This window comes from Octodon degus, unplaced genomic scaffold, assembly GCF_000260255.1.
Source record: "Octodon degus isolate 3935 unplaced genomic scaffold, OctDeg1.0 scaffold00028, whole genome shotgun sequence".
NCBI classification, from domain to species: domain Eukaryota; kingdom Metazoa; phylum Chordata; class Mammalia; order Rodentia; family Octodontidae; genus Octodon; species Octodon degus.
Genome location: NW_004524604.1, coordinates 8,871,152 through 8,899,017, shown reverse-complemented (window position 1 = coordinate 8,899,017; position 27,866 = coordinate 8,871,152). Strand labels below are relative to the sequence as shown.

Below are 27,866 nucleotides of genomic sequence, written 5' to 3'. Positions count from 1 at the left end.
CTCTTCCCACTACTGCTCCCAGTGTCTGGTCCTGGTCAATTCTCACCCCAACTTTTGATCTTAAGTGTGTATAACATTTCACTCCACTGTTACTTGACATAAATTGTTCAACCAATCCAACAAAACAACCCTTCTGAAGTGGCTGAGGCAGACATCTTAATAATTACTATCTAGGAGATGAAGAAAACTGAGATCTGCTGTGTTTCTCCAAGCTAATCCACAGTCTTCCAGCTAGGCTTCAGCAGAGCTTGGCTCAGACTCAACCAGAAGCCTCAGGGTGAGGCAGGCCTTTCTGTACCCATGTTAACTACAAGAGTGGGCCATACTCAAAGTGCAGAGGGACTGAGGTTGGGTCTCCACTCCCTTCTGCAGCTACCAGAATGGTGGATCCCAGTGGTTAGTGATACTGCCTTTCAGCATACAGACAGAAACTATGGTTACTAGGTTCCTGGTCTGATATCTGTGACTTCGCCTCCCAATAATGTTCACCTCTTAGGGTTCTCTGGGACTAAAATTCCAGATGTGTACAGAATCCCTGTTGTTTAGAAAGTGCTGAAAATCAATGGACTCTACCATTCGAGAGGTCAGCAAGTGCTCACCATCTCCTGGCCCCCAGCCACTGTGCACATGATCTCTATACCTGTGTGCATACATGTGTGTGTGTCAATTTCTCCTTTTAAAATAGTGCAAGGATAGACATACCGTAAAAGAATGACAAAGACCAATGTAAGGCCAGCCAAGACCACAAGGACAGCAGGGAACACAACAGCAAATATGATGAGAATAAACACCACCATAAAAAACTGCTGCAGAAAGTTCTCGGCATGAAACGGCAGCCTCACATCCAGCTCATCCATATCCTTGGAAAAACGGTTCATTAGTCTGCCAGTGGGAGTTGTGTCAAAGAAACTCATCGGGCTCTTCAAGATCTGTGGATAACAACAGAGGCAAATAGTTAGGTGAGTGTTTGGCAAGCCTGGGCCTCTCTGCTGGGGCCAGGGTGGAAGCACAGGGCCTGACCTTTTCTCCAGGCTCCACCCAGCATGCCAGGCAATCCCAGGAAAGTGCTGCCCTTCTCGTGGCAATCATGAGTGAATGTGGGGGAGATCCTGCCCATTAGTAGAATCAGGCTGCCCCTTACAATACAGGATGCAGCCTGGTGCCTTCAGAGGAAAATGGGCTTTTATGCCAGGGCAGTAAAAAGCCAAATTCTATTTTGTCTCTTCACCCTCAAAATGTGAATAGGCAGCAAAGACCCTTGTGGCCAGTGATGGCAGTGGATGGTAGAATGGGTTTTAAGCATCCCTTGAGGCCCTTGCTGTACTCTGGGCTCTTGGAGTAGGACATGCCCCCTTGGCCAGCATGCCTATGCTCTGGAATGGCTCCCTGACTCTCCCCACCATCCCACAGTACACCCCCATGGCTCCCTGGAATGGGCCTTCACCAGTGGAAATTAGTTCTGCAGGGAAACTTTGCAGGCTGCAAACTCCATGAGGGCTGTTTTGTCCCCAGAGCACAGCTTAGGGAGTGGCACACAGCAGAGGCTCAATAAGCCCTGCTAGTTGGATCAGGGGCGCACCTTGGCCCTGAGCCTCACCTTGTCGAACACTCTGTCATGCAGTAAGGAGGATGCCATCAGTGTGGTCTTCGTGAAGATGAAGCCTTTGATGATGCCAAACACCAGCATAGACACCATGCTGCCTACGTACACCCACTGGTACATGTGCTGCCCGGTGTCTGCCAGCACCTGGCCGATCTCGCACAGGGTCTGGTTGCCCTGGGGCCCACAAGACATCTTTGGGGTGAAACAAGAAAAGCCCCAAGAATTGGTAAAGTGTGAGGAGGAAAAGAGGAACTTTCTAGAGAGAAGAGGCTATAAAGAGATGAGAATGAGTCTGGTGGGTAACACAAGTCATTGCCTACGGTGCTTCTGAGCTTGTATAATTCCTCCCCAAGGTGCACCTGACATAAGCATCTCACAGTCAGAGGGAAAAACAGAACTGATAATCTAGTCAGGCTTAGGGCAGCAGCTACCTGAGCCTCACAAGGCCCAAAATGATGTTAAACTAGTGAGATACAGAGGAAAACAGGGAATCTGAATTCCCTAAGACTGGCCAAGCAAACCTGAGGCACCCTGGGCAGGATTAATATCCAGTTTGCTGAGCTGCCTGTTAGTGGTCACCAGCAGCTGGGGAGATGTGGGAGGTGCCTCTTCATGGTGGCCAACTCCACAGCCCTTTCCTTGTCCTGCTTCCAAGGGCCATCCTGAAGGGTGCTACCCTGGAGTCCCTAGTGCGGAGCAGCAGGGACAGTAGACAAAAGGACTCTCAGGGATTTAAAGAAACTGGATCCATCCAGCCCGTGGGGAAACAGTTCCACCAGCATTTCTAGGAGAGGCTGTCTCTCCTTTTTCCCAAGAAATCAGTAGTTCCATTTTTCTCTGGCCTCTGTGCTAAAAGTCAAGAGTGCCTTTGGGGACCAAGCAAACATCTTTCTTCTAAATGCCACTCTGATGATTACAGTAATGGAGGAAATGTAAACCAGAGGTGGTTGATGGATGAGCATCTATAAAGGCAAAAGTGTCCCTGGGGAGCTAACTGATGAAAGGCCTAGCTTGCAGACAAGCCGCTCCTGTGTCTCAGGTTGTGCCCACACTGCCGAGGGCTCCAGAGTAGATGCACAGGTTCACAACCATGGCCACAAGCTTAGGATGAGGGTCCACTGTGGCTCTACAATGGGGCTTCTCCAGGGAACGCGCTCTTTGAGAGCCAACAAGGATCTGGGAGAATACATATCTCCCAGAAATGGCTCTCTGTGTCTGCACAGAGCAGGCCACCTATGGGGTACTCCCCTAGGAATGGCCCCTGGAAACTATGCCAAACAGCCTCTCCCCTGCCAAAGCTTCCTCACTTTGGTCATTATAGCAACAGAACTGTACCAAAATGTAATCATAGCAGATGATCAGGCACCCTCACAGCGGTCTTCAGGGACCTACAGTAGGAGAGCTCCCAGCAGGCTAAAAAGACAGAAAACTTGGATGTTCTTCAAGGAAAGGCCCTGGCCAACATGGGAACCCTGGGCAGCGAGAAAAGGGCCCCTGTACCCCTGTAGCATTTAAAAGAACCAAAACCTGACACTTCTGTGTACTAGCTCTATAGAGGAAACTTGGGGGATCTGAGCCATCCTGAGTCTTCTGGTATCTAACAGCACCCACAAGATGATGCTAGCTTCTCTTCAAATCAGAAAGACATCAGTGTCAGGGTTTCTAGCCCCTCCCTGTCCTCCTCTGGATTACAGAACTACCTGATTCTCTGTGTGCTTAGCCCACAGCTAGAGTTGACCAGTACCATCTCTGATAACTGACCCCTTAAAATCTGAAAGTGGTACAGAAGATTTCCAAAGCTCCACTTAACTTGAGAAATGGAAGGGAATCTCAAGTTTAAACCATGAAGTACAAGCAGCTGACTGCAACTTCATGAAAAGAGGTCAAAATGAGGTCCTGGTGTGCTGCACCAGGGCACATTCTCCATCAGTGACATCTTTGCTCCAAGACAGAGGCCAGCACCACCAAGGGAAACTCACCTGGGAGCCCTTGTCCAGCCAGAGGCCCAGCCACCAGTTGCTGAAGGCAGAGCTGCCGATCATCAGGAGGAAGAGTGAAGTCGTGAAGAGAGAGAGGAGGTACCCTGCGAGAACAAGGGGGAGGCCCAAGGAGCTAGAGGTGCGACAAGCAGGGTGAGCTGACCTTCCTCAGCCCCCAACCCTAGGAATTCAGGCAATTCAAAGCCTGTCAGAAAAGGACTTCCACCCCTAGGAGTACCTTCCAGCTGCACTCAAGATGTGCTGGCACTGGGGCCATCATCCCAAAGAAGATATCTGCTCTATTCCTTTAAAAAATGGATCAGAACACCAACACACATACTGGGAAAATCTCCACTAGGCACCCTAATATAAGCAACTGAGTATCCTTTAAACGCAGACAAGTGAAGACTTGGTCATGTTGGGAAAAGATTAGGAATCAAAAGACAGGTTTGTTCTGAGCACACCCACAGATGAGGTCTTTCGCAGAAGCCAGGAAATGAGCCAATGGCTGCTGTATCAGAGCCCATAGTGTGCATGGGCAGAAGAAGCCCCTATAAAACCGAGTCTGGCAGCTTTAATGGAGATAAAAAATGTCTCCATTTAAAAGGCTGTGTTATCAGACTTTCGTTTTTAGCGGGAACAAAATAAAAGCATTGATAAACAGTCCTGGAATAAAGAGCAAAATTGTTAAAGGCATCATAAAATGGGATTCCAACAGCTTAAGAAGAGATTTTTAAAATGCAAATTAAATCAAGAAACTTATTGTTTTATACCGAACCTCCAGAAGCCTTAATGTATGTGTGATATGTCTTCCAGGTCACAGTTCCTCCGCGGGAGGATTCGGTCTCAGTGAGCTGGTGCATGGGCGCTGTGGAGGCAAACACATGGCTGTGGCAGTAGCTGCAGGGTGGGAGCCCAGGAGGCCAGCTCAGCCCCTGCTGCTCCTGCACCACTGCTGAGGATGCACACGGTCTTCCCCTCCATCCCCTGTGCTTTCCAATTTCCAAACATGTTTGTTCATTTTATTTTGTTTGATCTTCATTGCAGCCCTGTGAGTTAGGTGGCTTCTAAAGTTTTGAGAAATGCTTCCTGAGTGCCTGCTGTGTGCCCAGGTCCGGAGATACAGGACTTGTGTTGGTCTGTTGCTCCCAGAAGCAGACCACAAGCAACAGATACAAATACCTACACAATCAGCCTTCTGTAGCTACAGGTTCTGCATCCACAGATTCAGCCAGGCTCAGATTAAAAATACTTGAAAAAATATTGTGCCTATGTTAAACATTTATAAATTTTTATCTTGTAATTATTCCTTAACAAGACAGTACAATGACTACTTGCATAGCATTGACATTGTATTACCTATTACAAGCAAAATAGAGATGACTTAAAGTATACGGGAGGACATGTGCATACTACATGCCCATACATGTGTATCACACTAGTTCATATGGGTCTTTTATTTATTTATTTATTTATTTTTTGATGGACCAGGGATTGAACTCAGGCCTTTGCACTTGCCAGGCAAGTGCTCATTCTACTGAGCTACCTCCCGAGCCCCCTTCATACCCTTCATATGGGTCTTGAGCACCACAGATTTTGGTATCTGTGTGCATGTTCTAGAACCAGACCCCCTCAAGAGTCCCAAGGGTGACTGTAGTATATTTATAAGGTAAAGGGAATAAGGAAAGGAAGGCAACAGTAAAATATCATCAAGCAGCTGTGGGCAACTAGGGCTGGATCCCTCCTACACACAGAGCTCTACTAAATGGTGGAGACCTCAGAACCTTTCACACAATGAGAAGGATCCAAAATTGCTAACTCCCATGGCCACTGAGGAACAGCTACTCCTTGGGAAAGTCCATTTCCCAGCATGACTTGCATCTACCAGCAAGAGCAAAGGAACACAGAGGCGAAACTCAAAGATGGGCTGCACACACAGGAGTGACAGGGCACCCATTTTCTCCAACATGACTGCAAAGGAGCCCATTCCTGTCTCTCCAGGGCACCTTCCAGGCACAGGAAAGCCCAGGGCTGCCTCTTACGTTGGTTGCTATGCGGCAGACTCCTTCCCTGTGCCTGTGGCTGCCCCAAGTCCTCTCATGCCCCAACATATGGGGGAAACAGCATTTCAGAGGGACAGGGATAAAGCAGCTCCAGAGCCAGTGCTAGAGACAATCTGTCCATCTCTTCCACAGAGAGGCATGCAAATGTCAAGTCCAAAGTAGAATCATAAGCCCACTTGGCTTTTATAAACAGAGATAAAGAGAGCTGGCCAAGGGCCGCCCTCACACGGAGGCTTTCACACCTCAAAGGCACCTTGCTGAATAGAGCCACTGTCATGCTTTCTGCTGGGGACCTGTGTGCTGCTTTGAAAATGCTCGGCCCGGCTGTGCTCACTGTGCTTCTGCTCAGATTGGGAAATGAAGGCGATGCCTCAGCTGTGGGCAGAGCCTAATGAGCGGTACCCTGGAGGCAAGCAAACAATCAAAGCCCTTTGCAGCCTGGCTGCCTTCATGAGCAGCAGCACTCGGATATGCTCTGGCAGGTGGGCAAGGTGGACAGCACTGCCTCTGCTCCTGTGGTCTCTCCCCTGCTCATCCTGGAGGACCAGATCTCTCCCTGGCATGGCAGTACTCAGTTCACTGTCCTCTCTACAGAAGGGTGGGCGGTGCAGAAATAGAGTAAATATTACTCTCCCCATAGGACCCAGGTCCCGGGCAGCCTGAACAGACCCCAAAAAGCACAGAAGAGGTGTCTGGGCATTCAGCCTAGGAATCCTTCAGAGCAGTAAAAATAAGGTGTCTTTCTAAACGTGCATGCCTGTATGTGTCACAAGCACATTAGAGATGCCAAATTTGATCGCTTCCAAGACATTTTTTCTCCCCACATTTTCACATCTCTGAAATCTATATGTGTGAGATCATTTAATTGGAAGAATTTTCTTCTTCAGTGGTACATTAAATGGTGGTGGGCTCAAAGCAATCAGTGACAGCTTTAATTTGATGAAAAGTCTGTCTTCAGCACATGGCAAGACATAGAGTTCATGGAGTGGATGGAGGGATGGAAGGTGGCAGTGACACAGGAGGAGGAAGGGTCGTTTGGCCACCCTGGTCCTCACCAGCTTCATCTGCCCTCCCCACTTTCCTGGCATTTCCTTGTTGCCTCAGCCTCAATGCCCCCCCCCACACACACGTTCTCCAGCCTTTTAGAAAACCCCTGCACCTCCTTGAAGGACCATCTGAAGCCCGCCATTTATAAAGTGTTTCCAAACTTCTTCATTACTCCCACACCAAACCCCTATTACTCTTGTCTGTTTCCCACAGTGATCCATTTGCCTGTGACCCCTGACAGACCACAGGAGCCTGAACGCTGGGGCAACTCTTCTTCCTCCCACAGCCTAGCTTAGTGTCTGGCACATGGTAGAACATTTTCCCCTTATTTATTAAAAAAGTGAATAACTTCATCCCATCTTGTGATGGTTTGCATCTGAAATATCTCCCAAAATGTGGCTCGTGGAGACACTATGTTCATTGGTGAATTCATCCACTATTAAATACCAGCTAAATATGCTGGCAGCAGGTGGACCTGGTGGGAGGAGCTAGCCCTGGAGGGTTTTGACCTTGGAGGGCGCATCTCCCACTCTGGCTCTTGCCTGCTCCCTAGATCCTAGCTGCCATGGTTGAGCTGCTTTCTTCTCAGGTCCTTCTGCCATACTGCTTCTGCCATGGAGCCAGCCACACCTGGACTGAATCCTCTGAAACCATGAGCCAAATAAACCTCTCCTCTTTCAAGTTGTATCTGGTATTTTTGCGCTAGTGAAGAAAACTGACCAATGCACACCTTAAGCCCCTTACTACTTCACACTTCTTATTGCTTTTGCCTTGAATTAATCCTTGGACATGGCTTTGGTCTCTCCAAGTCACAACGCTTGAGGATCACTGTGTGCCAGGCATGGTGCTAATCACTTTATATCGCTTCTCCTTCAATCTTTGCAAGAACTTGTAATGTTGGTGCTATTATTTTCCTATTTTGTGCACTAGAAGGCTATGGTTCAGAGTGCTCAAGGTCACAAAACTAGTAAGCAGTAGAGCCAAACTTTGAATTCATCCAGCCTCAACCATAGGGCACCTGTAGTTCTGGCTGTCCCAGTGATGTTCACTGCTTCCATACTTTCTATCCCAAAATGTAGATGCTCAACTTGTGCTTAGGAATCTGAAACTAGCCAGGTATGGTGGCACACACCTGTAACCCCAGCACTTGGGAGGCTGAGGCAAGAGGTTTTCCTCAAGTTCAAGGCCCACCTGGGCTACCTGCTAAGCCCCTATCTCAAAAACAAATGAACAAGAAAATATAACCAAGAGATGAAAGAATGGTCAATACCTTTTTTGTCTACAAATTCTGACTCAGTTTCAGATTCTTTTCCTTCATCTTTCTCATCTCCTGGGGCCAAAACTAGGGTGAGAAATAAAGAGAGATCTGTATCTGTTCATGAGCAGAGGGCAGTAAGAGCACCGGGATTCTAGTTCTGACCTTACCAGCATCTTCCCGCTTCTCAGAAGAGCTCTCCTTCAGGACTTCCACCATGGCAGCATTGTAAATGTTCTCAGGGTCCTGGAGACAAAATGAAATTCCTTCTGAAAGTGCAATGACAAAACTCCCTGGCAGGAAATCACCACGAGGGGTCCCAATCTCCCCTACACAGGTACACAGAGTCACCTTGAACTGCAGCCCCCGGAGGTTGTGAATCAATTTTGCATAGCGCCCTCTCTCCTCCATTAACTCCTTGTGGGTCCCTTTTTCACAAATTTCTCCATCTTCTAACAAAATGACTTCATCACAAGACTCCAGGAACTGCAGAAAGGGTAAAGTCATCTATAATGAACTTCTGCCTTGGTTAAAGAGAGGAAAGCCTATGTCAAACTCCCAGCCAATAGTGATCAGGGTATCAAACACAGGCATTCTCGATCTTGATGGGATTGATTTGAGGGGTAAAGCTTAGGCTTTGTGTGGAGCGAGGACTGCCCTGTGCATTGTAGGATATTTAGCCCTGCTCTGGTCTCTCCCCACTAGAAACCCACAGCGTGTCTTTCTGCAGCTGACAACAGAAACATCTCCAAACATCACCAGGTGCCCCCACAGATGGAAAACACACAGGCAGGAGGACGAATGCTGGCCTTGGCTTTCCCGTGAAGCACAATGAATCTTCTTTTGCTTATGCTCCCTAAATGATCTGCCCTCCTACACAATCTGATTGTGGAAAAATGAAACTGACAGTCACTGCAGCCAAGACTCGTAAAGAGGAAACACGACCTCAGTGATGGCCTCTTTCCTTATAACAGGACACGTCCTCGTCCCCATCGAGTTCCAGGGCCCCTGACCTTGGCACACTGGCCTAGGTGCACTCAGAGCCTGGGTTTATACCACTTTAACTGTGCAAAAAAGGCACGGCTCTACTTCATTGGCAGCCCTATCTTGCCCAGGACACTTCTGTTTTTCTCACATGGACTCCCTCCATGTCTGTGTCAGTCCTGTGATGAGAGTTCTGCTAAGAGGGCTTTCCCTTCCTTTGGAATAAGCCAGAGCTCTCCCATTCGATCATTCTGTCACAGGCAAGAACCCCTGCAAGATGAGGGCAAATTCTGTGAAAGTTAAGTGGGTTCTGCCCAAAGAAATTTTACAGCAGGAGCCAGAGGCAGCCTTCTTCCTGCAAGGTCCACCCAAGGTCAAACCTGTGGTCTATGCTCTCCTTAGAAGCCCAAAGAAAGTGGCTCCATTTGGCCACACACACCTGAATGGAGTGAGGGAGTGGTACCCAGAGGGTCAAATGACAGCCTTCGCAATAGCATGGACCGTCCAGCCTCTGCCTCCCCATTCTGTGCCTCGGACAGTCTGGGCAAAGCAGGCCTGGCTTTGAAGTCAGCTCAGCACTTTCTGACACCCCTTTAGAAGACAAACTCATCACCTGCACATCTTCTATCATTTCAAAGCCTGACCTCTTTCTTCTCTCTTAGCCTCCCACTTCTAGTATTTCAGAAAATCAGGAAGTTTGATAATAAATCAGCTGATTTTTCTAGATGAGGAAATTGAGGCACCACAGGTCCTGTAATCACCTCACAGCTCTTTCTGCCTAAGCCAAGGCCCACACCCCAGGCCTGGAAGGGCCTGGGGAAGCTCCTTCTGGCCCATGAGCCTCCAGTTCACTCCAGCAAGGTTCCCCGAGTTGGAGCAGCTTTGTTCTGCAAACGCTCACCGATCTGGCCCTGGGTCAAGTGTGAGCCGCCAGCCGCTGGCCTCAATTCATGTTTTCTCAAGCGTACAGCAACGTGGTCTCCCACCCAACCACTCAGAAGCACCCCAGGTAAAAGCAGCAGAGAAATGTTCTGGAAAAACCCCAGGCTCAGTTCTAGGGCTTTGAGTGCCCTCCTCCTGAGGAAAAGAGGGTTGGCTGGAGCGAGATGCTGGGGCCACCTGGTGGCCGCCTGCTTTTCCCAAAGTGCAAAAGGAGCTAAAATGACCTTGGGGAAAGGAGGGGTCTGGGGCTGAAGCCTGGGAAAGACAGCACTTGCCTAAGGTCATTCTGTGAGCTAATGGGTATCAAAGATGGCCTAGGGCTGAGGTTGGAGCTTTTCCTATAGGGACCCCTGTGCCCCACACTAGATCCCCGGGACTCCTCAGTAGAATAGCTCTCCTTACAGGACACTCACAGACCAAGCTGTGGTTATCACGTCTAACTTGCTGGCCAGACCACAGCCCATTGCACAGGAGTCCTGAAGAGATGGGCTCCTTCTCCCCCAAGCCTTGGCCAAGCCCCCACCCCCACCCCAAGGAATGCTGCCGACAGCCCACACGTGCAGAAGCCAAATGAGTGGAGCAGATTTGGGGGCCAGAATGCTAATCCTGGGCAAATGGGACTCAGGAGCAGGGCCACAGGGACAGGAAAGCCTGCTTCTTGGAGAAACTCTTCTCCAGAGGGACCCTACAGTACTGTCAGACTCATTTGCTGCACACCTCCCACACCCACCCCACCTTCTGTACCTCTGCCTGCCTTCTGCCTTAGACCAGCCCTCACTGACTTGTCAGGGCAGAGGAGATGGGCTTCTGCCCTCCACCCCAACTGGCCTCCCAGTGTAGGTCTCTCCACAGGAGAACACACAGGCACACACACTGCCCATCTTTAGGACTCACTATACTGAGGGGAAACATAGACAGCACGAGGAAAGAAAACCCTGGCTTGACTTGGGTGGAGGAGGGCTTGGATTCCCACCAGGCATTCAGGACCTGTTATGCAGGACTGATGCAGTGAGGACACTCCCCAAGTTTTCAAATTCTCCTATCCACTTGGGACAAACCCAGTCACTTTCTTCAACAAGATTATTGCTCCTAAGCATGAAAGAGATGTGAACCTTCCCAATAAAGGGCAGATTTGGAGCAGACCAGCAAACCTCTGGGGGTAATCCCTGGGGCATTGGGCCTTCATCCAAGGGGTCCACCACTGATCATCTCTAGCCCTACTGAACCCAAAGGTAGAGCCAATGGAGGTCTTGCATAAAAGCAGGCAGGGCTACTTGGGAAAGGAGTTGGCTGGAGTGATCATCTCCTGTGTCCCCTGCTTCCTCCCATCACATCCCTCCATCAAGGGCAGCCTCAGACAGGAGAGGGGTGTTTGGACAGAAGAGGAGGCCGAAAGTACCAGTTGGCACCCCACCCCCAGATCTCCTGGGTTCTGCGTTGGCAATCACCTGCAGCTGGTGCGTCACCAGGACAACAGTCTTCCCCCTGAGAGCCTTCTTAATGCATTCCTCAAAGATATGCTTCCCCACATGGGCATCCACGGCTGACAGGGGGTCGTCTAGCAGGTAGAGCTGACGGTTAGAGTAGACAGCGCGGGCTAGGCTGATCCTCTGCCTCTGCCCCCCAGAGAGGTTGAGACCACGCTCCCCAATCTGCAGACAGGGACAAAGGCATTACCCATCATGAACCCCCACCCACCACCCTCCATTTCTCAAGAACAGGCTTCCCAAGGCTTCTCAGGTCTTTGCAGGCAGACAGACTGACTGTCACCTGGTGTAGCAGCACATGAGAAAGGAGGCCCAGGACAACAGCATAGCAAGCTGCTTCACCTGATGCCGAGAAAGAGAGGTGTCTTCCTCACAGTAGCCCCATCCCGATGCTCATGGACAGAGGCTGCATTTTCACCACTAACACCCAGGAACTGTTGGATTTGAAAGCTCTCAGAGAATGGATCAAGAACAGGAAGGAGCTATCTACTTGCTTTCTTGTAGAGCAACTACTCCCATTAGCAGGCACGTCTACACTTTGGAAAGAGAGAACTCGTGTTCCTGTTGCTTGAGCCTTCAGGGTCAGAGGCTCAGTGTGGAGAGGTAAGGAAAGGATGGTTGGATGCCTAGATGGCTCCCTCCAGGAGCTCTAAAGTGAGCTCACATCACATCCAGCTATTTGTGTGTTGAGCTGGGTGCTGGGGTGGGTACCCAGGGAGCTGGACAAGAGAAGCTCCTTATTTGTCAGAAGCTCACACTTCAGGGTGGGAGCCACACACCCTAGAATAGCATCTAGCAGAATTCAATGAGCACTGAGAGAAGCATATCTGGAGGCTTTGGGGCAGACTGTTTCAGATTACAGGCCTTCAGAGAGTCTTCCTCAAGGAGGGAGATTAGGGGTCTCAACTCAAAGCAGGGTAACGGCAGCAGGAAGAGGCAGAGAGGCTCAAACTTCACAGGGCGGCAGAAGCTCAAGCCTGGAGGTAGCCTCCTGTGTCAGGCCAGGAGGCTGTGGGGGCTCAGGGCTTTGCAGTGGACTGAGTTCACCAGCAGAGAAAGATAATGTGCTCTGAGCTGTCTTCTCCTCAGATAGCATTAGCTCTCTGAGCTCCTCAGTGACCCTGGAAAAGGGGGACAGCTATGCAAAGGCTCAGTGGGCTGAAGAGAGGACACGAGGTCACAGTGACCCCCCCCCGGTCCTATACTCATAGGACCCAGGACCAAGTCAGCTCTTTGGACAACTCCCCCAGGGATAGTGTTTGGGGGTGTCTCTGCCATCCTGGGATGAGCCGAGCCAGGAAGGCTAGAAGGGCCTGGGGCTCCCGCAGCAGGCAGCACCATGCCCATGCTCTGACCCTGAGAGAGAACCCTGCCCTGTGCTGACCACAGATGGGAATGCCCTGGGAGTGACCTCAGGGAGCTAACATGGCAGCTGGGCACCAGGCCTGTGGCTAGGTCCACAAGAACAGCCCCAGAGGGTACAGAGCCTGATGTTTGCCTCTGTTTCTGGGATATTCCGACCCCAGGAGGACAGGAAGCAGGGTTGGGGCCTGCTCACCTCCGTCAGGTCTCCGTAAGGGAGGCTGCTCAGGTCCTTCTGGAGCCCACACACTCGAACTGTGTGCTGGTATCTGCGGGGACGAAGGTCAGAGGTCAGCACAGGGAGAAAGACCCCTCAGCCCTGTGCCCTGGGCTGCTTTTGGGGCTACTGTGTGGCTGGGGCCTGGTGGGGAGGCAGCAAGTGGCACACTCAAGGCTCCCAGACTAGTGACTGTCTTGGAAGGCTCAGGGTAGCATCCTCTGGGGCCCCAGGCCATGACCCTGATGATGGGAGCTGACTCAGGAGAGCCTCTCCCCCACAGGGCTCTGCCACAGACGGGGGCAGGGATGACATCAGCATACACAGAATCCCGGAATCCTGGAAGGAAACACAGGGTGGCCAATGCTACCAATGCTCCTGAAACCAGAGAGTGTGCTCAGCGTGAGGGCAGAAGTTGTTGGGGTGGAGCTGCAGAGCCCCTTCTGCTCCCAAAGCCACTCTTTCACTTGTCACTCTCACCAGACTGGAAAGGACAGGGTTCTGCTCCTGGGACAGCTGAGGCACAACACACTAAAAGGAGTGAGGCCAAGTAGGATCAAGGGCACCGCTCTCAGACTTCCCACTTCTGTCTCCTCCCTCTGCCTCCCTCAGCCTCAGCTCCATCTTTGGTAAGGGGACTTGGGAAGCCTGCAGCAGCTCTGATCTGCAGCACCCAGGCTGCTTCACCAAGCTCTGCCACTACCCACAGAGGGGACAAAGCCAAGGGCAGTAGTGCCACCCCTTGGGGATTTGGAAAGTCCACACATAGGAGGTGTATGCAGGCCATGTCATGAAAGAAGCCACACTTTCCCCCTCTCAGTCTCACCAGACAGTCCCATTAGAATCAGAACATTCACCACTAGGCACTGTTGCATGGCTCTCAGGAGCTGGCTCCTGCTCTGCAAGGATGATGGGCTGCTGGCAGCTGGGTTCTTCCCCATCAGGGCAGCTGCCAGCCCCCATAACTGGCCTCTACCCCCCCACCCCAGGCCTCTACACCTTTTGATGGTCCTCCTACCTCCACAGAGGCTGGTGATCGATTGATATGATTTGAATCACCATCAGAATCTCCTGCAAGACACATCTCCTGCATGCTGGACCTCAGGTCCTCTCTGGGACTTATACAGCACCTTTGGGCTAGAGTTCATGGCAGTTGCATCCATCAGGAGGATGTAGGTTTGTACCCACATGGAAGCCCTAGAGAAGTGACTGTGCCTCTGTGACCTCACCCTACTCAGTAAGACCAGGCTAATGATGTGTGGGGCCATGGTGAGAAGGGAGCAGGGAGGCATCATGAAGCAGTGCGCACAGGTCCGGCCGTGCTGCTCCTTCTCCACCAAGGGCGCTAAGATTGCTACCTCTGCCGACCTTCAGCAGAAAGTCTCAGACTGCTCAGCATATCTTCATGCTCCTGACACTCCCAGCTTGAATTTCCTGCCACCTCCATGTTTTCTGGGACCCTGAGGGCCACAATTTCTACTCTAGGACCTGAACTTCTGCTAAAGAGCCACAGATGAAAGGTGCTCAATTCTCCTTCCAAGGCCCAATCCAAGTTCTGCCTTCTCTTCCCTGAACCCCCAGCCCTAATGTCTCCTGCCACTCAGCCATCAGCCTTAGGTGCGCCCTGTCATCTGTGCAGTCTTCCAGCCCCTTGCAGCCATGAGCACCTGGAGGGCAGACTCATCACCATGTGCCCTGTGTATGACAGGCGTTATGTATCCACTCTTGGAGTTTCCTTAATAGAGAAACCCTCCTTCCAGCCTGCTTCTGCAAAAGGAGAAAGTGTTCTGGGTGGGGCTGGGAGAATACACTGGTAGAAGGAGTCAGGGCTGGGAGACACTGCATAGAGCATGTGGGCTGGGCTGATGCTAGGACTCCCAGCTTGATGGGACTTTCTTGCCACCACCTCTTGGTGGTGGGAGGCCACACCCCAGGCCTCTTGCTGGAAATGCACAGGCTGCTGATTTAAACCATCAAGGAGGGCTTTGTGGGTCAGACAGCGAGATGAAAAAGTCCAGACCCAGGATCCATTTCTTCTCAGTTCAGCACTGCGGTGCTGGGGGTTCTGAGTGACCCAGTGACTGAGTAGCTGCAATGAGAGTAGATGATGCTGGAGTTCAAGCCCTAAGGCCAAGACTCAAACTGCTATTTGGTAGCTTTGATCTTGGGCCAATCAGTGGCCCTCAGAATTCTCATCTGTGCAATGGGGATGTAATGCCAGGATGCCCCTGAACAGTGTGGGGACTCACGATGGAATGCACAAGTTCAGCAAAGAACCTAAGAAGCTTTTACTTTCCAAAGCTCAAACATGATGGTCCAATATATAACAAATAATTACAACTGGTCCTTTGTTTTATTTCATTAAATCATTTTGAGGACACTAATATATCCTGATAGTGCTGACATCAATGAATACTGTCAGGGCTGATTAATTGCATGCCTGCTGCTTATAATGTTAAGTAAAGTTTTGGTTACTCAGCCTAAAGCAGAATTGCCAGATTCATTTTTCTCTAGTCAGACAACATATGCCCTGCTACAAAAAAAAAAAAAAAAAAAAAAAACTCAAAACATATGGTAATTTGCCCTGGAAACCAAGTGTCAATTGCATCCCTTACTTGGTGTGTAGTCTCAGGTCTGCAGAAGGTACTTCTCCTGAACTCTTGGGTCAGGTAGAACAAAGCAGTGTCCATGTGGATCCAATGAAGGCTCCAGCAGAGCTCATTAAAGAAACCCATTTAGTAATCATTACCAATGGCCTCTGCATCTGCAGCTGAGCATACCAGATACTACAGGACCTTATACTTTAGAAGTTAGCGTTACCTGTGGTGATTGTACGTTTCTCCAAATAGGATGTTTTCTCTCACATTTCCATGAAAGATCCAGGCTTGCTGTGAAACATAGGCCAGACTCCCACTGACTGCCACGATTCCTTTTTGTAACTGCATCTGGAGCAACAACGCCAGAAAGTACTCAGAAGCCAGACCCCAAGGCTTTTTCCTTGGGAATCATCACACCTTGCTTGGTCATGAGCACTGATAGGGAAGATGCAGGTTGACAGGATGCCTGTATGTACACTGCAAAGCCAAATTGTGCAGAAGCAACATCTAAAATTTATATCTGCCTGGGGCCAGGCAGGGAATGTCAGGGAGGAGTTGCAGCTGACTGGAAAGCTCCAATTGCTGGGCTGCTGAGGTGCACAGGGAACCTCTGTGTCAACTCCCATGGAGATGCCCTGCAAGCAGCCTGACTGTAAGAGGTTCCACTTCCTCTAGGTGCACTGGCTGTGTCCCAGTCTCCTTGGCTTGTATCTAGATGTCCCCTCAAGGGCTCATACACTCAATTGGGGGTGACTAGATCATGAGTATGTGATAATGGATCATGGGTGTGTGATAAATGGCTTAATACGTTGCTTTATCATAGTTCTGGGTGTGCTGAATGGCTTTACTTGAAGGCAGAAGGTCCATGCTGAGTGTGAGTAGCATCAAACAATAGGCTGTAGCTTGGATGGAATAAAAAAGAAAGAAGAGGAGGAGGACTGCTGCCCTGTCCTGCCATGGACTGTTTCTTCCCTGCCAAGTCTCTACTATGCTGCTCTGCCTTGGAACCAGCTGATGATGGACAGAAACGTCTCCAAATTGTGAACTAAAATAAACCTTTCCTCCTCTAACTTATGGGTATTAGGTATTTTGTCCCAGGGATGAAGAAGTCCTGCTATGCCCTCCATTATGGAAGCAGCCGTGATGCAGATGTACAGTTGGCCCCACAAAGATGCAAGCCTGCAGTGGCCAGAGTTTCTGATCTTTCAAGAGGAGTGGAAAGCCCAGTTTCATGTGTCACTCTAGGACTTACAACCATTGAGCAAAAACTGGGATGAGGAAAATGACAAAAGAAAGAAGGGAAAAAGAAATATTTATCCTTATATTTATCAGGATAATTATACTGCTGATTTTTGCTCGTCTGTTGATAGGAACAGTTAATGCTTACATTTTTTTCTTTTTCTTTTTCCAATTTTGCATGATTATATCTGGTAATCTAAATAATTAATTTGAAGATAATATTATGTAATATATCAACCATTGTCATATTCTTATTATTTTCTTTGATGAAATTCTGTATTGTTTCTAGTGCGGTTTTTGGAATTTTTTGGGGGGTTGCTTTCTCTTTTATCATTTTGTATTCTCTTTTTTTTTTTTAATTTAAAAAAGAACCATTGAGCAATCCAATTAAACAATACACCTGGGCTCTAGCTGGTGGCCCTAATTACATAAGGTCATGTAAGATGATCCAGCAGGGTTGGCTTGTGATAGACAATGAGGGCATTGATAGCTTAAAGCTATCAGAAAAGGGACACATGAGCAGGCCACAGTGGCTCAGGGCTGATGTTCATAGACACAGCAGCAGAAGACAGCAAAGATGCCAAAGGATGTGGTATCACTTCCCCTCAGGAATATCCCAAGAAACACAGAATTAGACTTGAGTAAGTCATGATGATATCAATGGTAACAGTAATAATAATAATAGATAAAATGCATAGCTACATTCCAGGCACTGTGTTGAATGTATATAAGATGCTTATCACCATGGAATCATCTACAGCCAACGTTACATAAATTATTTTATTTAATCCTCATCACCACTTTTCTTAGCCCTGTTTTATAGATAAGGAAAATGAGGCCCAGAGAGGCTAATTTATTTATCCAAGATTAAACAGTGGCCAGTGGCTTGGGCAGGTGATGAACCTGGGGCTTACCAGCATGATGACCAGCCACTGAGCAACCACACAAAGGAGCCTGACTCCTCCACTGTTTCAGGAAGATAGATTCTATCTCCTTTGAGATGCCCCAAATGAGAAGACAAGAGGATAGAAGTTGCAAGATGGCAAATTTCACTCCAATACACATAACAAAATCCAAAGATGGGACTGACTGCGAGACAGTTTCTGGTCACTGGTGAAACCTGAGCAAAGGGTGGAGGATCTCTAATGCTGTCACAAGGATTCCTGTCCTTCAGTGGAGAACTTGGCTGGCCCAGTGTTCTCCAACACGGCTCCAGTGCCTAGGCTGTCACAGGGGTGCACACACTGCATCGCAAGGCATGGGGACCTCAGGAGCTCACCCCCTTCAGCCTCCACCAGGAAGGGGTGGTCACTCTGCCTGCAGAGGAGTCACAGGAGCCAAAGAGTTTCTAAAACATTTCCCATTCACATTGGAGTTTCTAAAACATTTCCCACCCTGGTGGGGCTCTCTACTGAGTCTGGGGTTCTCATTTCTTCAGAGGTACCCCAACTTCTTCCTGCTACAGTCTCAGATGTACAACATTCTCTTTAGCAATAGAAGAGTAAGAAGGAGGATTTAACATCTTCTTCCAGGAAATTTCTCATTCACTTATGATGCAACTCAGGAACTATGGCAACAGAGAGGCCTAGAAATGTGGTGAGAGGGCTTGGCCATTTCTCCTGGGACCATGCAGCCAGTGATAGCAGAGAAAAGACAGGACCCAGCTCCTGCTTTTTCTTACAGGAGGCCTGCAGATTCATTCAGCCATTCCATCTCTGAGGTGGGCTCAGCAGAAAATTGGCTCTGGGGAGACACTGAGTATATGGAGACAAATAAGGAAAAAGCACATCTAATGTCACCTCCAGATCCAGACTCTGTGCTCCACCAAGCTGCTTTGCTGGCTTTTCCAGGACAACCCAAGTCGTCCTAGAAAAATTGGGACAACCTAAGTCATGGCCAAAGCCATAGATTTGATGAACCAACTCTTCCTGACCCAAGTGTAGCGCTAGGCAAGAAAGTGCTCACTATTTAATACACATCTCAGAGGGCAAACCCAAGAGCAGTGAAAAGCTTACCCCAATCTTGCCAACTGGCCTGGAGCTGTAAGATGTGTTAAAAGCTCAGAAATCATCATTAATTATGTGTAGGAAACCTAATGCAGCTGAGCCTGTCCATGGCATTTGCTGTTCCACTGGCCCCTGAAGTCCCTAAACTCTGGAAACTGTTTTATTGTCACATTGGGGCTCTACCTTCACAACTCATACCACACAGCTTACCTGTCCCAGGACAGCTGCGATGAGGGAGCTTTTTCCACTCCCAACATTCCCACATATTCCCAAGACCTTGCCCTGCCAGAGAAATAAAGATAAGACACGGTCACTTCCCTAAATTCCCAGAGGATCTTGGGCCCAAGGGTCCCCAGACCATGTCGGCTGTGCCATGTCAGCTGTGCCACGTGGGGACATAGCATTTCTGCTGGCTCTGTGAAGTGGCAGCTGCAGCCTCACCCCCAGCCCCAGCACACACAGCCCTGGAGGTTGCAGGAATGTAAGTCTTAATTAACTGTTCTCTTCGCGCAGTAGAGCAGAGCCCAGAGGGCTTCTAGAAATCACGTACAGGCACTGATGCAAAACAGCCTCCTGCCAGTCTGGAGGACACAGACCCTGGACAAGAGGGCTGTCCTGTGCCAGATTATGGGAAAGCAAATCTAGTGAGAGGTAAACAGCTATATAGCCCAAAGAAGATAAAAGCAGCCTTTAAAGTAAGGAGAGGTAAATACTCTTCAAAAGTCATTTTTTATCAATTCCCCCAGCATAATAACTCAATTTAAAACATGGAGCAGTAATACTGTTTCACCACATTGAGCTAATCTACAGTGTGAATTTATTAATGCAACCATTCAGTTGTTATTTAGCAACTGTTCTGTGCCAGACACTGTTCTGAGAACCCACAGTAACACACACAGCAAGGGGTACAACAGAATTCTGCATCAGCCCCCACAGAGCTTGTGTTTTAGTTACTAAAGGTGGACAGGAAGCAAAGCATGAGGGAGCGATTGGGAATGTGGTGGAGGTGGGAGTGGAAGGAAAGTCTTCCCGGAAAGGCGGATGTCTCAGCTTGAGTTCTCCCAGAAATAGAGCCTGAATCAAGGGCTTAGTGAAAGCTGTGTGTTGGGGGAGGTTTCAGAGACACCCAGAGGGAAGAAGGGTGGCAAAACCAGAAAGGGATGACAGAGCTCCTGCAAGGAAGACTCTTAAATCAGCTCCCACAGAAGGCAAATGAGGCTCCGTGCTGCAGGAGAACTCGAGGAACTCTGGAACCCTGAGCGCAGTCATTGCCTGAAGGCTGCTCCTGGGCTGTGAAAGTCCTGGTGCTCTGTGGGTGGGATGAGGACTCCTCAGGCAGAGCTGCAGACCTAGCTGTTGGAAGACATCTGGAGCACACCTGAAGGTCCTGAGGACATGGACCAAACAGGTAGAGTAGCCACTGAAGGCGGCCAGACCACTCAGGTTGGGCTCTGCAGTGGAGAAGTGCTGCTGCTGTGTTCAAGCAGACACAGCAATTCTGCAGAACACTCAAGACCACTTGCATTTGACCTGCTCCTTTCCATCCCTTATGACAGAGATGCCCAGCCTGGAACCAAATGTGGCTTCTTTCCTATCCAAGATCAGATGCACCTGTCACCTGCCTGCCACAGCCAGCATATGAGGTTGCCATGTCAGCCACCATGTTAGCCATGAGGACAAAGCAGTGGTCAAGACAGACATGGTCCTTGTTCTCAAAAAACCATAGTGTAATGGAAGCTGCAGGTAAATGACACTGACCCATTTTAATCTCACTGAAAGTTCAGGGAATGTTGGGGAGACTTTGGGACATGTAGGTTTAGATCCAGTTTCAGTAGGTACCTGACTCCCTTCTTTTGCATTCTCTCCATTTCTAAGTACCAGTTAAGAGCATTCTGGATCCATTCTTATCCTCAGCAGAAAACCACACCCTCTAGGTTCTTCACATGTCATTTTTATTCAACAAACTTTAATGGGCACCTCTAAGCCAGGTACTCGGCTGGGTGCTAAAGACATTAACTGAACAACACACCCTGCCTTTCTCTTGGAGGACAGAGTTAATGCAATCATGGAACTAAATTTGGAAAAACGTGGATGGCCTGAATTTAGGACATTTTTAAGGGCAGCACTTGAGCTGAATATGATTGTTCAAGGAAAAAAGGCAACAACTGCTCACAGCAGTTGAGACTTATACTGGGCTCAACAATTTTTATATGGGCCTCTCTCAGTTCTCTCAACCATCTTGTGAAGTGGCATTATTACAAAATCCATGCAGCAACTAAAAAGACAAGAGACTTCAAAGCTTAGGCAATATACTCAAGGTCAAATAGTTGGTAAGTGGCTAGGTCTAGAACCAAAGCCTAGCAAGCCCCAGAGGTGCACCCTTAATCCCCACAGCTGTATCAGCCAACTACATCTTCCACTTAGTCACAAAATGTTAAGCATGCCCTTGACACACAAATCCATGTTACCAATGGACTAAAAAGAGAATTTGGAGTAAAGCAACTGGAGGTCTAAAAGGCAGTTCTTTAGAAGATGACAGCAGCTTTCAGGGGCTTTTCTGAAGCAATTGGGAAGGCGTGGTTGGGGCCCACAGCCCCTACACCCCAGAAGCACAAAGGACACAAGGCAAACTCACTGCATTTGATACAACTTCACAAAACTCCAAGGTCCATTTCTGTCAGTCCACCAAATATTAGATATTGTTGCCAGTGACTGCCTGATAGATGACCTTGTTAGCTATGAGAAGCACATTCTCGAGCTGGCTACTAAGCTTAGCATTGCATAGTAAATGAAAGCCTCTCCTTCTATAGAGTTTGCACAGGGAAAGAGTGAGTTTACAAGATGGGAGACCAGTGGTGAACCTCTGTGACGAAATCAACACTGCCACTGTGGAAGTGCTGCTGCCAAGTTCCCGGTGCAAGAAGACACCCACAGGAGCTGCAAAAAACCCTAAACACATACCTATAGATTCTAGCCTTCAATCCAGAGAGAAAGAAAGGCTCAGTGTACCTGGAGGGGTTGCCTTCACTCTGCTCCCATTTGCTGGAGTGATTTTTGATCTCATTTTGCTTTTCACAAGAGAGAAATTTATGGTGGTTAGGAGTACAGACTGGAAGTGGGCATTCTGGCATGAAGCTGTCCTCTGCCACTTGCTAGCTAGTTGAACTTTGATAAGTTAGTTCATTTCCTCATGCCTCAGGCTCCTCAGTCACACAGTGGGAGTGGTTAGTACCTACCTCTCAGGGTTACTCGAATGGCTAAGTACCACAACCTGGTAAATGGTTAGAGCTCTTAATTGTCAATTATCATTGTCTATCTTAGTACACCAGTGTGACATTCAGAACAAAGTTTAAAAGATTTATGAAAGAGAGTGAGTTAGAGGCTATCTGAAATGGATCATCCATTCAAAATTATAATTGGTCCCACAAAAGGTATTGAAAGTCAGTACTAGCATGAAACCACCTTCTAGAGGAAGATATCTCTGAGTAAAGTTTTCCAACTAGGGAGGAGGGACCTCCCACAACCACCTGCAGCTCCATATACCTTTCAAGAGATTGGAAGAGCACGGTGCAGGCTACCTCCAGAGCCCACAGGGTCATGTGCTAAAGGCTTGGCCTTCAGGGTGGTGCTATGGGTGTTCACAACTAGGAGGAGGAACTTGTAGGGGTTCTCAGGTCCAAGGTGCTTCATGGGACCCCAAACATTTCTTCTTTCTCTTGTTTCCTGTCTTCAGGCATGTGTCCTGCTCTGTGCTTCCTGCCATGCTGTGTCACCCTTCCCAAGGTCCCAAAACCATGGGACCCCAATCTTGAACTGGAGCCTTCAGAGCTATGTACCCAAAGCAACCTTTTCTACAAGTGAGTCGATCCAATATTCTGTAAAAGCAACACAAACTGACCGCTGCACCCACCTTTCTCACCACAAAGCTTATGTTGTGCAGAACCGATTTGGGGCTGCTATTGTGCTCCTCAGGGCCAGCAATGCCCTGAACTGATGGACTTTGCTCATGATATATCTCTGACCTCTGTTTCTTGAAGAAGTGCCTTTTCTGCTTCTGCACTTTCTTTGGGTCAGTTTTCACACCAGCTTCTTGCTCCCATGTCAAAGTGGCATTTGCTAAAAGCAAGACAGTTCCTGGGTCTTCTGGTTGGGTGATGTAAGATGGGGGACTTTTAGCTATGAGAATTCTCTAAGATTAAAGAGATACGATTAAATGAGTAGACATCCTCCGGTTATGAGAATCCTGCCAATAAACACTCTAATGACCCAGAACTACAATCTTGGCGATTTTACCTGGGACATTCAAGAAAGAAATTCTGAGGCTATTCCCCCAGGAGAAGCTGCAGCAGAAATAGTCCACTAGCTCATACTATCTGGGACAGTTGCCTCTTTAACCATGAAGCTTATGTGGGTCACCCACATTGGATTATGCCAATCACAACCCTATTCCCCCTTTATGCCCAAGATAGTCAGCCTCTGCAACTTTGGGGGGACAGGCGTCACTGCTTGGCACTAAGGCATATTAAACCAAGGTCATGTTCTCAGTCTCTGCTGTGTCATTTTCCCAGGTCCGCATCCAGTTCATTCAACAAAACATTTCTGCTATGCCTACCATAAACCAGGCTATGGGGAAATGCAAATATAAACAAAACATAGGTCCTGTCCTCTAAGATGCTGGCCTAGGAGAAGATGGGAAGATTCACAGATCATTTTAGTGAAATGTGACAAAACAAAGCACATAATCACCAGAAAAGGGACACTTGGCTCCCCATCCTGGAGGCCCATGGAGTTCTTGCCTGAGTTGAGTCTGTACAGGTGCTACACAGACAAAGATGAGGAAGAGGTGAGCAGATGGGAATGTTTGAGTGGAAGGCACAGCATGGGCAAAGGAAGTAAAAGCATGTTTTTCCAGTGGGACCTGGTCATGAAACCAGCAGTTCAGGATCACTAAGTCACAGTGCTCTAGTCTAAGAAGCACCTTTAATTTTTTTTTCTGATATCACAATAAACACCATGAATGTGATGGTGTCAAATCTTGTGTTGTATTCAAAAAATTATAACAGTGTGACTTCCAATCTGGTCTTGCAATGGTGCCTCTAAAAACTGAGTGAAGGTGAGTATCAGATGTCTGAATAGGCTCTGGATTTGTGGGATGTGGAAAGCAAGCAAGAGAGGAGGACAGGAAGCAAGGATAGGTAAGATGACTTCCACATTTCTGGCTTTGGTGAAGACCATCCAATCAATGTAAATATCTGAAACATCTTTTCTTGACTAGAGTACCCTTCTCCTTTTCCTTTCTTCACCTGAACTTCAAAATTGTTTCACCTGCCCTTTCTGCACGTTCCTTATACCTTACCATTCAACATATATCTAGGGTACCTGGTTCAGAATAAGAGTGAGGGTTTCTAGGGTTAAGATTCTCTTACTTTTGCTTGTATTTCCCATCTCCCTTGTACGTAAGAAACACTCAGTAAATGCTTGATGAATGAACAATAACTAAACAACCAACTATACCAGTGTGGTCCCCTTCCCTGCCTCATCACTATCATGATACCCTTCATAGAACAAACCACGTAAAGGGGATGGCCAGTGCAAACACAACCCCACTGTTGGGACAACTTAAGGCTCTCAGCTGGCTCAAGAGTAGAGGCCAGGAACATCATCTCTATGTGCAGAGACTCTCTCTAATTTTTCCAACAAGGGCAGATCATCTATAAAACTCATACAGTTGCCTCTTTCAGGCACACTTATTGTTCCAACTGTGATACACTCTTTTCTCAGTCAGCCCAGTAAGTGACCCAGCACCCCCATATATTAGAACAGCATCCCCAAATTCAAGTGTTTCCCACCCAGAAATGAGATCTCTCTTCCCTACTCACCCAGAGTTACTTATACCTTCATTCTCCTTAGAGAGACATTGGCTTCCACCATCGCTTTTACTGAGAAAGGCAAGATTGCAATTGAAAACTTCATTACGTTAAACATGGCAATCACACTAAATGCCTAAAGAACAACAACAACAAAAAACCCCATGAGGTTAAGAATGGAAAGTGGAAAAATGAAGATAAGAAAAAAAAACAGAATGGGAAGTGGCTTTGGCTCTGAACCATGCTATCGAGGGGAGTTAAAGCTCTAAGATGAGAAGTGTTGGCACAATTGGATTCATAGAGGAACAGATTTCCATTCATAGCCCATGACCTTTGATTTAGCAAATTCAGGACAATAGCATCTTGATCTATTTTGCTTTTGGATTTTCACTGAAATAGTGAGAAATATGTCCACTTGTATTTGCTGATTTAGGAGGGAGACCATCTGGGGCAGGCCCTTAGCCAGCAACATTTAGAAATTCTCATCCATATCACATCCTTCTCCAAACATAGGCATTTATTCAAAAGTCAATGCAAATGTTCCTAGGTCATCGCATCCTGGTCTCTGCTCTCCAGGGGCAGCTGGACTATTGGGATCAGGGATGGAAATGGTGGCTCTCTGGAAGGAACTGCCCATCCCTACCAGCTGCTCAAGTGTGGCCTCTAGCTCTCCTGCTCCCCAAAACTGGCCTCTAGGCCCTGCCTTCCCCTGCACCAAGGCCAGATTTGAGAGCTTTCATTCAATGGCAGTTCCCATAAAAGTCATCTCCTATCTTTCTTCCCCACTGAACACTGCTTAGTGGGTAAATGTCAGAGAGGCCCAATAATACAGGTTATCTGCCTGCTACTGGCACCATAAGTGTGTGGGACCCATCTCCCAGATTCTGTCAGCTCATCAGTCTGACATGTAGTTAGCAGCCCCAGCTTCCTTTCTAGTTAGAAAGGAAGAAATTCATCCAAGTTCCTTCAATAAACCCTAAGAAAATCCACTACTATTGAATGGGACCCATGCCTAGGGTCCTGGAAGAGGCTGGACAAGGATGCTCCAATCCCCTCCAGTCCTGGATACACCCTGCCCAGGCACCCAGCACCACTTCGGCTTGAGAAGCCTGGGCTTTGGTTGATGCGGCAGCTGGGATGCCTAGCATGACCCAGCACCGTATGGATGACTCCCACTGACACAGCCCCAGCAGAGGGAGGACCTATAGGAGCTTCTGAAGCAAAAGGAATGTAATTATGCCTTCAGCAAATTTGATTTGGGTCTAGATTTCTTCTGAACATCATGCTAGAAAATATCAATTGCATGTACTTGATTTGGTTTCAGATCAATCTGCTTGATGCATTGCTGCTGGCCGTGAAAAAGCATGTTTTTTTTTAGGGGTCATAAAAAGCAGTCACAATACTAATTGGACAGTGTCACATTCAGGCTTGAGCTCACAGCCAGATTCAAAGGCCTAGAGTAATAGTAAAGTGGGCAAGAGATATTATTGGCTGAAGAACCTGAGAAATTAAACAGCGCACCTGCAGAGAGAGAGAGAGAGAGAGAGAGAGAGAGAGAGAGAGAGAGAGAGAGAGACTGAGCACAGGAATGGAACCGGGGTCCCACAGAGCCAGGCCCAGCAAAAGCATCCTGGCTCCTCAAATATAACCACTTCCCTCCCCTTGCATTCCCTGATTTAAGGTGCAATTTTTCTCCTGTGACACTAACAATGTCTTACAACTTCCTGCTCTTTTTTTGCTTGCCTTTGCTAGCTGTCTTCCAACTACTTGTCCTGCACACACTTGGTTTGAAATCTTAGCTTTTTTTCTTTGTGCAAGCCAGGGGCCATTTTCCCTCTAGCTCAGCGTTTCTTTACCTTTGGATACTCAGGTCCCAAATGGAACAGTGTAGGCATCTCACATTCCACCCAGATCCCCCTCTGAGGCTCACAACCCACATTTGCTCTGCCTGGCTAAGACCCAGGCTAACAGGAAGGGGTGATTCCAAATGCTCTACAGGAAGCAGACATTCTGTTTTCACAACTCTCCTGGGAGGGGCTATTCTCATCCTGCTTACAGATAATAAAACTAAGGCTACAAATCACTCAGTGATTTGCCCTCTTCAAAGTAGGAAGTCAGAGTCAAAATTTAAACAGGGCAGACCTGGCTGCTACCTGGGTCTGACCCAAATCCACTGTCTCCAAAGGCCTCCAACTCCTCCCAACAAGAGGACATTTTTCCCAGCTCTCCTTTGTGTAGTGCACTGCAGGGAGGAAAGCAGTCAGGGGCTCTTTCAGTTTTCCAGTTTTTTTCTGCAGTGTGAAATTGTGTTTCAGTATTTCATGACCCCTACTGTGCCATGGACTGGGTAAGGGTTATTGTCAGTTTCTCCTGGGCTCCCAGAACTTGTTAGAAAGTTAGGGTTGAAGTCTGGACAAGTTTGGCTGTCTGATACTAGATGTTCTGATGCTGGAGTTCAAGTCCCTCTCTATCTAGATCTTCCAGTACTAGGTACAAAGGAGCCCAGAACTAGAGCTAATCCTTACCACAGAGGCAGTGAGCTGGCGCCTCAGAAGGATATGGCAGGTGAATGTCAACACGATGGCTATGGTGGACGCAACAGGGGCCAGTGCCGAGCTCCCACTTTGAATATATCCAGCTTTTTCCAGCAACTTTCTTTCCTTCTTTCTTATATCTGTGAAATAGAAAACAGTTCAAGGTAGTCTTATTTTACATGTCAAGCACCAGCCCTCAGAAATGTATTGTTTTGCCTGATGCTCCTCCAAATGAGGATTAATGGTTCCTACAGTGAAGCTTAAAAGGAGAGAATACAGGAAGCCTCAGGCGCAAACCCAGCACGGAGGAGGAGCTCAGCACACATCAGAGGCCAGGACTGGACAGCATCCAAGGTCCCTTCCAGTCCTGGTACTCAGGGTATCAGGCAGCACGCACTCAGAGCCCTACAGAGCCCAAGCTAGGATTGTAAATGACAGAGGAGCCGCAGGATGACACGAGTAGATATAGAAGGTGACGGAATGCTTAGTCAGACTTCAGTACCAGGCAGTCATTTCAGGCGTGTGGAAGCCTCATCTACAAGTCTGTGACAGTTCTGAGGTGTGAGATCTGGGCTTTTGTGAGCTATCTTTTTTTTTTTTTTTTTAATGTTGGGCACCAACTAAAGAAAGCTTGTAATTGGGGCCCCTGCCTAGTGCCCCAAGAACAAAACTCAAGAGCATCTC

At 48.2% G+C, this 27,866-nt stretch overlaps 1 protein-coding gene across 2 annotated transcripts in view; it reads right to left on the bottom strand.

Moving 5' to 3' along the window:
- Abcc12 (ATP binding cassette subfamily C member 12) overlaps positions 1-27,866 on the bottom strand; it is a 56,850-nt gene that overhangs the window by 18,081 nt on the left and 10,903 nt on the right. The window contains exons 7-20 of one of the 2 annotated variants that reach the window (XM_023713021.1): positions 27,174-27,322; positions 24,677-24,784; positions 22,692-22,970; positions 18,992-19,063; positions 15,760-15,884; positions 12,919-12,991; positions 11,322-11,525; positions 8,299-8,433; positions 8,118-8,193; positions 7,963-8,058; positions 4,361-4,450; positions 3,583-3,686; positions 1,598-1,795; positions 703-929 (exon numbers count right to left, since the gene is read on the bottom strand). In XM_023713021.1, the coding sequence (XP_023568789.1) occupies positions 703-929; positions 1,598-1,795; positions 3,583-3,686; positions 4,361-4,450; positions 7,963-8,058; positions 8,118-8,193; positions 8,299-8,433; positions 11,322-11,525; positions 12,919-12,991; positions 15,760-15,884; positions 18,992-19,063; positions 22,692-22,970; positions 24,677-24,784; positions 27,174-27,322 (1,936 nt within the window). The remainder of the gene's footprint in view (positions 1-702; positions 930-1,597; positions 1,796-3,582; positions 3,687-4,360; positions 4,451-7,962; positions 8,059-8,117; positions 8,194-8,298; positions 8,434-11,321; positions 11,526-12,918; positions 12,992-15,759; positions 15,885-18,991; positions 19,064-22,691; positions 22,971-24,676; positions 24,785-27,173; positions 27,323-27,866) is intronic. The other variant, XM_004629190.1, reaches the window with a different exon arrangement.